The sequence below is a fragment of the Callithrix jacchus genome, chromosome X (genome assembly GCF_049354715.1).
Source record: "Callithrix jacchus isolate 240 chromosome X, calJac240_pri, whole genome shotgun sequence".
Classification (NCBI taxonomy): Eukaryota; Metazoa; Chordata; class Mammalia; order Primates; family Cebidae; genus Callithrix; species Callithrix jacchus.
Genome location: NC_133524.1, coordinates 102,636,426 through 102,648,741, shown reverse-complemented (window position 1 = coordinate 102,648,741; position 12,316 = coordinate 102,636,426). Strand labels below are relative to the sequence as shown.

The 12,316-nt window shown below is 34.0% G+C and overlaps 1 protein-coding gene across 5 annotated transcripts in view; it reads right to left on the bottom strand.

Annotated features, from left to right (window-relative positions):
* Positions 1-6,334: 6,334 nt before the first annotated feature.
* The window catches only part of NRK (Nik related kinase), a 131,747-nt gene continuing 125,765 nt past the window's right edge, over positions 6,335-12,316 (bottom strand). For all 5 annotated transcript variants that reach the window (XM_078362237.1, XM_078362239.1, XM_078362240.1 and 2 more), the window contains 2 exons: positions 9,835-9,974; positions 6,335-7,530 (listed from right to left, as the gene is read on the bottom strand). In XM_078362237.1, coding sequence (XP_078218363.1) covers positions 7,435-7,530; positions 9,835-9,974 — 236 coding nt within the window. In that variant the 3' untranslated portion in view covers positions 6,335-7,434. The remainder of the gene's footprint in view (positions 7,531-9,834; positions 9,975-12,316) is intronic.

The window sequence follows — 12,316 nt, the reverse complement described above, 5'->3', positions numbered from 1 at the left end:
TTTTTTTTTGTTTTTGAAATTAACAAGATTGATAAACTTCCCCTAGGGTGCAGGGATATAGCTTAAAGCCAGGAATTGGGCAAAGCATGATGCACAGCTCTGTGGGGCCCTGTGCCACCACTGCTGGCTGCACTAGCATTGTTGGGCATGGTACAGTCATGGGCAATGGCAGGTGACAGCTTCAAGCCCACACCTGCAACCTGCAACAAGGAAGCACCAGCACAACCCCATCCCCGAAACCTCTACTACAAGCTGGTAGGGACCTCAACCAGACAATCCTGACCTTTCAATCCTGCCTCCTCTGGGTGCCAGCGTTGTTGACCTCAAAACCTTAACAACTAAGGTAAGCTGTACTTGCTCCACTCTATAAATTTTATTAAAGGCACCATGTCCCTGACTGGGGGAACCTTAAGGAAGTCTAAAACAAATGACCTCCAGATATAAGTTTCACTCAAAGAAGTTAACCCTATTACTTGCATGTGCACAAGACCAGAAGGATGACAGATCTTTGCCCTTTGCTTCATTATAATACCATTTCTCCACCCAAAGAAGTGTTCATCTTCCATTTTCTAATCATGTGATATATGTGTTTAGCATGACTCCTTACTACTCTTGTGCACCCTGTATTCCATCCCATCATGTTGTAAAGCTCACTTACCTCATGAAGTATATATATCATCTCCTTAAGGCACCACAATGTACTCCCCTTGGGGAGGCAGCCAGATAACTTTAACTCCAGTGCTGGCTCCCTTGTATTTGGAGAAAAATCCTTTAAAAAAGCCTTGACTGGGAAACATGCTGGATCTCGTGTCAATTTCCATTACATGAGAGTCTAAGAACCTGTGGTCTGTAACAGTACTATGGTTTGAATATTTGTGTCCCCTCCAAAATTCATGTTAAAACTTAGTACTCAATGCAACAATATTAAGAGTCGAAGCCTTTAGGAATTGATTAGACCATGAGGGCTATGTCCTCATGAGTTGTATTAGTGCCTTATAAAGGGGCTTGAGAAGATGAGTTCATCCTGCCACCCTATTTTGCCCTTGTGTCTCTCCTGCTATGTGAAGTCACAGTGTTAATCTTCTTCAGATGTTGCAGCAACATGCAATCTTGGAAGCAGAGAGCAGCTTTTGCCAGACAACCAAACCCATAGGCACCTTGATCTTGGACTTGCTAGCTTCCAGAAGTATGAGAAATACATTTACGTTCTTTACAAGTTATCCAGTCTCAGGTATTTTGTTACAGCATGACAAATGGACCAAGGGAAGAAAGAATGGTGTGGATCTATACAGGACAGCAACAAGGAAGCATAATAGATAATATAGTCTGATAGTAATAGATTCAAAAGTGAGGGCTCTTAGGGAGAAAGGAGGGATAATGATGTAAGAAGGGACAATTGGAAGCTGCAGCGACACAGAGGAAATAATAAGGGCACTAAAGAGATTATAGAGGAGATAGTAAGAGATGATAAGAAATTTTCGGCCTAACTCGTCAATAGCAATAATAGCAATAATGTCTCATCTTTTAAAGTTTTAATTTATTTGATTACATTTTCTTGATTTTTTTATGTGTAGGTAACAGCATAATTAATTGTGGACTTCATTTGTTCTCACTGAATTTCCACTCGTCCAATTCATGGAGGGTTCCTTTGTCTTAGTTGGATAGAGAGGTTACATAGTAGAACCTAAAGCAAAAGTTTTCTGAAAATCTCCTGCTAGATTTTATTTTGCACATTAGGCCATTCTTAAAGGATAAGGAAAAGAGGTAAATGCATTATGTATTGAATGGAGTGGTACAGAAATACAAGAGCCTCGGGTAGAGAAGATTCACTAGCATGGGAAAGGATAGTAGAAACTATGGTTTTTAAAGCATCAGGAGCCCATGCCCATTCAGCACCAATGAAAGTAGTGGGACAATAGTGAATATAACCATAGATGTCTGGGCTCCCTGTATTGACAAATATTTCCATGGCCACACATGCCTCAGATGCCTCAGTACCACTGTAAGACTAAATGAGCAATAAATGTATCAATGTAGACAAGTGTAAACTATATGCCAGTAGGGCACCCCTGAATTTTCTGATTCATAAAAGATTCTTGGGATCTTTTGATAACCCTAGTGAATGAAAGAGGAATGATTAAAATTAAATTTCCCCAGACTGGTGGGATGGGTGTTGGAATCAAAATAACTGTATTTGTTTGCTCGGATTCCGCACATTCATTTATGGATCAAATGAAGCCCATACTCTCCCAACTTTTTTACACAATTTAAATTCTACATTATATTTTGTAGAAAACCATTTCCTTTTTCTTGGAGTTCAATTTGCTTTGAACGTCATTCCATTCATTTCCAATTACTTAAACTTGTGAGACTCAACTTTATGGTCTTGCATGCTTGCTTTTTAGACGTTTGGATAGATTATTCCATTTGGTATGCATTTTAGAAGTGCCTACCTACCTGCAAATTAGACAGACTCTTCCAACTGCAAACAAAACATGCCTTTAGGGAATGCTTGATATCTAGCTGCTTATAAAAACATAATTTAAAACTTTGAATGAAAAACTATATTGACAAGCTCTGAAGGCCCTGAGATGTATATCTCAGGATGATGCAACATAAAGTTAATCTTAAGAAAAAGAATCACATTCAAACCAAAAGTCTGCATAAAACAGCCAGTTAAATGGCTTGTTTACTTTCTGTGCTCTTATTTTACTAAACAATGTTTGTCATTACTTATAAGCCTTGTGTAATTACTGAAGGGTTATAGTGGCCCTTATGTGTTGTTTTAAAAGTAAGTAAAATTTAGTAAGAATCAATGTCTATTATTGACCTATCTTTTGTTTGTTTCACTTCAGGTTTGTGGGGTAAAATCTTTTGAAATTACCAAAAATAGGTCCTGACATTTTAGTCACCAGACCAGAGCACAGATGATACTTTCATGAAACAACAAACGGATTTCTGAGTTTTAAGTGGTTGTAGATACAATAGCACCAAAGACAATTCAGGAAAAACAAAAAGGGCCCATTTCTGCCCTTCAACTCATGTTTTTATTGAACAATTTCTGTATGTTAAGCACCAAACAGGAGACTTTGACATATGAGGTGGCAAAACTGTAAGAAATGGTTAATCCCAAGTCTTATTTTGTATATATTTACAAAGTAGGGTGTGGACTAGCTTCTGAAAATGTAAATCCATATAGAATCCCTTTTACTCTTTCTTGAACTATTATTTTTAGGTCAGTTGACATGGTTGTGAGCAACATAAAATGTGATATGTGACAATGATTTCTAAAACATGTTTGACTTTAATTCATTAGCTGCCACCATTCAGTTTTTGGAATTAAAAAGTAGCCACACTCCTGAGTATTCTTAAATCAGGGGTAAAGGCTCTATTATTTTTTTCAAAAAATGCTATTATATCAGATGAAAATTAGTGTTAAAAAAGGATTCAGTCAATGTATTTGCAGCATGGAAGTCCTTAGACCCCACTGCTCATGTTGTGAGTGATAAAATTACTAATAATGAATGACTAATGACTTCTAGTCAAGACCTATCCTGTCCCCATGCTTTGGTAAAGATCCCCCAGAATAATGCCTTCTCTCAGCATTAGGGACTCACCCTGTCCGAGCTAATTACAATTTGTGATGATAATTCTATTCCTTTGCTCCTAACACTGTCCCTTAAAGTTGAGGTCAGCATACCCTTTAATCAAGTTGAGTAAAACAACTTGATTGTCATGAAACATTTTGAATTCAGCCTTTAACATCCTCGACAAGCATGATGTGTTCAGGTAGCCCAGCTCCAGAATACCTGGCCACACATGCCAAATTAGGACAATACCCCGTAGGCTGTAAGGAGTAAATCTGATGAACACCTCTCCAAAATGTCCCAAGATGGCAGGATGTGCATGAGACTATGCTTTTAACACTCCACTGCTGAGACCTGCTGAGGGAAGTTCTGTTCTTCTGGTCCTAAAGAAAGGACTAAGCTTCTTTGAAAACTTGCCATGATTACTCCGTCTTCTGTATTCCACCATCAGCCTGCACTAAACCCCTTCTTAAATGAAATATACTCTCTGGATAGAGTTCTTCACCTTTCCTCTCCTCTGGACTTGAAAATACTGGGGTGGGACGGGAGGGAAGGCAACATTGGAACTTGCTTGAGTCTTACCCATACCATGTGAATCTGTGCTCATATGTAAAGTCTTATATATTTAGAGGAAAATTATTCAAATTCCAATTTCACCACTACAGCCAAAAAGTATTTTTTAATCAGATTAATATATCCCTCTTTGACCAGAATTCCAAATGCAACAACAAGCTGAATCCCTAATATATTCCAATCAGATCATTATTATATACTTTAAGGAGATGAATATTATTTGAGTAAGTCCTAATTCTATGGCATCACATAAGTATATTTCAATAATGACATCAACTAATGATTTATAAAGTTTTATTTTTCAAGGTTAAACAATGATTCATCTTAGACTTTCTAAGCAAACAATTAGCAGTATTGAAGATTGTTTCCATTTTTTTAGAGTACACATTGAAAACAAATTAATTTGATTTCAGTAGACACATTTGTTAACATAAACTGAAGAGTACTTAAAAGGTCCCATTGAATGCATGTGGGATTATTCCCAGTTTTATGGATACTGTTTCAACTAAATGAATCTTGGCAGAGAACACTTAGTAATTAATGCACCTAGAAACTGATAGCACTAAAATAGTAAAACTTATGCATTCCAATGTTTATGTGTATATATGTGTAGGTGCATGTGATTCTGCTTTGCCTGTTTTACTACCTTAATGATTATCCTTTCTTACTGTGTCCTCTGGGGATCTTACCCTACTTCTATCGACAATCACTCAGAAATTTTCTTACAAGCCCTTTTATCCATCATTTTCTAGTTTTCAGATATTTCCAACAATGGCTTTTATTTTAGACAAGGGCTCGTTGAAAAACAAAATTATACAAAAATAAAACCATACCTTATCCCTACTGCTGCTCATGACCTGCCATAATGCTCATGGTTCAAATCACAAGGCTAGGGAAATTGTCTACTCAGGAGCCTTCCTTCTGCACATCCTTGATGGGCTAGGGCTTCCAGATGCTGCTGCTACAAGGTAATGTATAGATATAGTTTCTTCGGTCTCTTACAAAATAAACTGACCACAAAATACCGTTGTCCCTTCACTTTCTTGTTTCAGCTGGCAAAGGATGTAAAAATTCCAGATGGATTTACATCTAAATCAGCAATATTCATTATTTATGAGCCACTTTAAATATTTTCCTTTCTTTATTAACACTTTATCCCTTAAAGCTCAGTTTATCATTTGAAATCTCTCTTGCTTGGTTACTTTGGGACATCTTTGTAGATTCAGTTCACTTTTGCTTATTTTTACTGGAATAATTGCCACAGAGCACAATGGGAGTTGACTTCCTAAAATAGTTTTCTGCCTTACTGTATTAAAATATGATTTTAAGATAAAACTTAATTTTAAGCTTAACTTTGAGTAAATATTATGAAAAAATGGATTAAAAGACTTGATTCTACACACTACTTATATGAGAAAATTTTCTGAAATTAAAACATAGCAAGCTCCATTTGCTCAGTGATGAGGTTCTTGCACAAAGTTCCCCACGGCCTTTTGGTGTACAAATTTATAATAATGAAGACTACTTCTAGAAAAAAATTGACATGAAAGTTTGTTTTTTAAAAAACTACTGAATGAAAAAAGTTGTTTGAGTTGTAAACACTCAAGGATAAGCCAGTTTTAGGATCACATTATTGTGTCACAGTAAAAGAAATGTGAGTCACATTTATTTCCTTAGTTCGTGGATTCAGGCTTTCCTAAATTCTCAATAATGAGCTACTACACTCTTGATACAAACTTCTAACAACTTTGTATCAAGAGTGTAGTAGCTCATTATTGAGAATATCCAAATCTTCATTTCTGGCACTAAGTGCCAAGAAATGTGCTATTATGAAATCACACAGTCAGCTGCTTTTGAATTTTGGTTAATCAGGTAGTTTGAAAATTATCATCCCACTAGCACTGTCCTCAGATTTTAGAAGCAGAACTAGAGGAATTAAATTGAGGTATACTTTGTGGCAGTTCTGTTGCTTTTCTATTGCCACAGAACTAACCATGGTATTGAGGATGGATATGCAGAAATTATACTCTTCATCAGGTAGCAGTTACCATAGGTGACCAAACATCACCAGTCTATGGCGTCTATAACATATTTGGGTGATGGATTAGCATAACTTTCACTACTCTAATTTTGCAGACTTATAAATATGGTGAAAGTTGTATATTTTTGAAATGTTTTCTTTTTTTCTTTTAACCTTTAAGTCTTTACGTATGAACTTATCACTGAATATTTTTAGATTAATTTCTAATTTTACAAAAACAGAAACATGAAAAACACAGATATTAGCAAAGTTTCTTCATTGTTTTGTTTCGTTCCTTTTGTTTAATATGAAGGAACGAAGCTTTTGTGTGGTCTAATCTTGGATTGGGCAAATATTTGATGCTGTCTGATAGTCATACTTTTGGCCAGATAACTTTTATAAATCAATCTATCTGCTTTGGGGAATAGAATTTGACCCCTACCTTAAGGCATTTAAAAAAAAACTCGTTCTACAGTACATGTGTATAGGAGTTTAGTCCTGTGTTCAGGCTCACAAGTGTATTATTTGGTGGTTTGTAACAACAGCTATTGCACATCTTTTGGGGGTTCTGAGAAAAAACAAGCATCTAGGGGCTTTCTTCCTTTCTTCTTCTCAGGAACAAAACAGCTTAAAAACGGGTGAAAAGAACACAACTGGTCTTTAGCTGTAGGCTTAATTGTTATGAATCAGTGAGCAAAAGGGTGGTGGCCTTTTCCCCTTTATCACCATAGTTTTCTCTGGGCATGCAGGTTGTTCAACCTTAGTCTGGGTTATTACAGTCTTTAAGATTTTTGTTTCTTGACCAAATCTTTGGTTCTTTAAATAACTTTGGAAAAATCACATACAGTCTGTCGATGTTTTTCTTTTTCTGAAAAATCTTATCCCAGGGCCAATTCTTTTGAAGGCTGCTTGTAATCTAATTCATAACAGGTTTCTTTACCCCATGTTGTGAAATATTAATACAGATACTGTCCAAACTGTCCAAAGAGTAATGTTTGAATTCACAGTAACAAAAGTTACAAAGTTTGTGCAAAAGATATTGTACACCATTGGAGTACATAGAGCTTGCTATAGTTAATTTTATACATAAAGCTGCATTTCTCATTCAAACTATTCTGTGTTACATTAAAAGTTAAGTTTGGGATTTAATTTTTACTAAAAATAAAACTGAATGCTCATTTGATCTCTGAAATCTGAAGATGCAGTCTGCCTATACATGATGCTTGTAATGTTGTAAGAAATCACTGGAAACTTTTAGACACTGTAATTGCTTTGGAGCTCTTCAAGTTTTCCAAGTGTCATGAAGTAAACCCGGCTGTGGCGATTGCGCAGGGTAGAGGTAAAGAACAGCTTGAAAAATAAAGAAAGACACTGTCAATAGATACTTAATATATTGCAACCAGATATTTGATATAACTGTAATTTCAAATTATCTGCACCTGCTAATTAAAATATTAAGCCTTACTGTTTTGTGGAACAGTTTGTTTTTCAAATTAAAGAATAAGAGTTTAAATTAATTTAGAGTCTAAATTATATGTTTTTAAAACAACCTTTTACTATAGTCTACATAGTTATAATTTATATGGTCAAATAAAATTAATATTTTTGTAGGTGGCCTTCATTTGCTGAAGTTCTTGATTATTTTGGGGGAATAATTATTTGCTTTTTACAACAATAATCTACTTATATTCAAGTTGGCTTATTTTTAAATATAAGGAAACAAATTATTTAGGTGTTGTTTACCATTGCTGCTTGCATTTAAGAAGACATTGAAATTTTCTACTTGGTGCAATTTTCTTTTTTTTTTTCTTTTTATAATTTTTTAAAATTAAAAAAATTAATAGAAAATATGTTTTTATCACATACAAAATGATGTTTTGAACTGTATATACACTGTGGAATTGTTAAATCTAGTTAATTAACAAATACATCACCTCACATGGTTATCATTTTTATGGTGAGAGCACATAATATGCACTCATGCAATTTTCTATTTCAGCAAAATGGACTGATATCAATAGATTGATAAAATGAATTAAACCCAGTGGCTTAGAGAGGGACATGTGTAAATGTGGGCTGTGCCATAAAGAAAATGAGAAAAAAATGCAGATAAATATCAAACAAAGTCCTCCTTGTTAGGACTAAGGATTTTGACATCCACAGTGGCTATACTTATGAAACTTTGTGACATAATGATGTTGATAAGATACACTGGGTGTGACAAAGGGAGGCAGGGAGTCTCTAATTTGTAATACTGTGAAATTACAGTGTATGTAACCGTACATGTTGCTTGATAAAATAAAATATCTGAAATTATTAAAATTTAAATATTAAAAGTATTTATTATTAGACAAAGGCAGCAATCATAGTTACTTTGGTTAATAATCATCAAGAAAATAAATAATATTTAAAAAAATATGTGATTATACTGTGTTAAATAAAATTTGAAATGCTCTTGCTTCACTCTTCTAAGATCTGTTTTATATCTAATTAAATAAAAGTCTTCATAAACCTTTACAGAGTTTCACTGTGGCCCTACAGTTGAGGGGGATGCAGGACTTTAGGTATATATGAAAACAGTGTTTTAAATTTCATAGTAAATAAATGTTATCTCGAAATAAAGAGACATCATTGTAAATGTTTTAAAAGATATGCCAGTTACCCTTGACTTAACATATTTGGTGTTCCACACAATTTGTGATATGCTTTATATATTATCACTAGTTGTCACAATTGTTCCCAAAGCATTTATTGATATTTCTGTTTTGGAGATGAAGGAACTAAGGATCAGAAAGATTAATCAAACTTCTCAGGTTCTCTAACCTAGTTAGCTCCGTTAGAGCCAGGACTGCATTCTAGGTCTCGATGACCTGAAACACAGGATTTTGCCATTGCATCTCTTTACATTGTAAATTAGCAACTTTGCTTGATGCAGTGCTTTATCCTGGCTGTTCTGATATTAACTAAAATCCTCTGCAATCTCTTCTCAACATGAATGTTTCCTAATCCTATTAGCATTATTTCTTCACACTAGTATTTCCTATAATAGATAGGAATGATAATGATCTTATATAATAAAATTTTCCATCTAAACTATTTGAATTCGTTGTTAAAACTGATCCAATTACATATATAATTGCCAAATCTTGATTTTATTTTTCTTTTCTGCAAAATAAACATTGTAACTCCCACTTGTGAAGATAAGCTGAGATAGCTGTTAATGGCCTATGATACAATTAGGTGCTCAGCAAACCTAAGTACATTTTCCTTCTGTTATTGAATTATGCAGAAAGCTATAAAAGGTAGATTTGTTCAAGCATTTTGTTTAAAATACCATTTTAATATGAACATGAAAGGCACTATGAATCAAAGACAATAAAGGATTTTGAACCAAATAAAATAATGGCTAAGGTTCGCTTAAGACATTACTAGAATTTTTTCTTATTTTTTCAAAATGGGCTTCTTTTGAAACCAAATTTAATCACTTACCAAGTTACTGCAAAATATAAAATTGTTTTTATAAATAGCATGCCAATTTGAAAAACATAGCACAAGTATATTTATAGCCAGAAGGAAAAGGACAGATATTTATTTTATTAGTTCATTTTCAATGGTTGGTCTATTTTTGCTTTAACTGGAGGCTGTAAGCTATACCTTGTCACCCCGGGTACACAGGAATCTCAGCTTCTTAATTGACCTGCGCTTCAGCTCACTTTCCAGGACCCTGGATTGCGAGGAGCGCACTTCAATGGCCTTTTGGCCCCATCCTGTGGTTCGCTGTGTACACTCAAAAGCTAAAATACAAATGAAAAAAATCAGAGAAACACAAAATCTTTCCAGCAGTCATAGAAAATTATAACTACGGTCAATGTTTGCTTATTAAGAGGTTCATTATTACAGTTTAGGTAAACACATTCTGTTTTGTCCTCCTATAGTCAGTTATTCGACCATTTTGCTGCTCAAGAGCGGTGTTCAAACTGGCACCTTTGTAATCAACATTTAATTGCCAGATCTCAATTATTTAATTGTATTCATATCCCCTAAGATGACATAAAAAGCTAAAGACTAATTCTATCCTGTTTGTAGACATTCTAATCTACTCACAGCCACTCTTTATTTTATAGTCTAAGTGACACACAGTGTTCCTAATAGGGGTGTGCATTTGTGCTCCAGTGACATACATGGAAACCTCTTAAAAATTAAAATTGTTAACAAATGATTTGTTCAAATAAATGACTGTAGCAGCCCTAATTCAATTCAATAAATTTTCATGTTTTAAGAAGAACCAAAGCTAATTTGATATTCTTAATATTCCCTGCTCAGGAAATATTTATCAAGATTTTATCTTTTTTGATTCTATTTTATAGTACTTTGTGACAAATAGACTATGACAATAATTGCCTTAAACCCAATTATGTAAACAGTCAGCCAACTGGTGCTGTAAGGTATTTTTGGCACAGGGAACAGCACTACTATTACATCTTTAGCTGTCAATTTAACATTCTTTATGTACTTCACAGGGAAAAAAATCCACAAGCAAATCAAATCCTGACATTTAAAATAATATCAAGATTTTAAATTCAAATTAAAATAGTCTAGGAAATAGCAAAATAAGGCATCTTTATTCTCATATTAACGTGATTAAAATCAGAATTCAATTAATTACTTTGATTTTTTTTCTATTATAAAAGGAATAAATTCTGCATTGTTATAATTGTATGACAGATATTTTTCAAATTCCTTATCTTTCCTTAAGATTCTAGGATTCCTTTAACACAAAACTTATCTGGCCTATATATGTATACATTAAATATACATAAAAGGACTATTAAGGAATTATTAAACATTTATAGAAGTGACTTTTCATAGGCATAGTGTGAGCCATTTTGAATCCCTGAACTAAAACTTACTGATCATTTATTATTTCCTGCTTTCTTCTACATTACAATTCAAAATATCTAATGTATGAAATTGACCTAAAATGTATAATTAAATTACAATCATATTTTGACTAAGAAAAGTGGCTATGCTGGAAGAAGACTTAATAAGTCAAATTTCAGACTGGAATTAAAATCACTCCAGATATAAAGGAAATAAGGACAATCAGTCTTCAGATGTTTGGGAACAAGTAAGAGATTTAGTCTATCTAAAGTTAAATTTTCTTCACCTTTGTGACTACTTTATTAAAAATGGTATTTTTGTCAACAACAACAACATAGACCAAAAATTCTAAACTTAAAGCACAGGCTATTTGTTGAGTCCAAGCACATGGTTCATATGGCATCGCATAATCTCTACCTTAGTCCCAAAACACCTGCATGTGCCACTTAACCTAGCTACTGAGCTAGCTTGCTTTCTGAGATGGGACACAGTAATTTGGAAGTGGGAACACGATAATACTGGCTGCAATTGTTAAACCTGTATATATTTGTTTGGAAATGGAGAGCAATGATTTGAACACATTTATTATAACTTAAGACAATGTAAAATTTAAATTGGGGAAATCTGGATCTGGATTAGTTTTAAATAACAAAGCAGTTGTTTTTAGACAGAAAAATACAGTAATTGATTTTCTTAATATCAGTGTTATATGGTAGTCTCCAGCATACTCTCAAAATATCCTCAATATAGAAAGTAAAATATCATGTTCTTATAGCACTGTAATTTATTTTACATGTAGCTGTCTTTCAAATTCTAGAAACTTAAAATAGCTTTTTGTTTTAGGTCAGAAGTTGTCCTGCCTGAGGACAAACCTGTACCGGATGACTTCTCAAGATCCCTTTGACTCTTATGATTCTCTACTGGCATAAATATAGGGGTTTGTTCATTTTCCTATTTGAACTGAATTTCCTTATTCCCATTTCTGATTAGCATATGGATCACAAAAGTACCACTGTAAAGGATAGAATGTGAGTCATTACTTTTACTTTCTTTTGCCCCAGATATGTCAATTATACTGTAAGCATTTACCTTCTGTCACTTAAATTGGTTTTAAACCCTCTGTGAGTTCTTTCTTGTTTGAGGAAATTGGAGCAGGTTTTCAAGACAATCTTTAACACTGACTATATACGCAAAAAGAAAGGATTCTGCAGATGCAATGCAAAGTGCCATCATCCCACAAGAAAAATGTTCATTA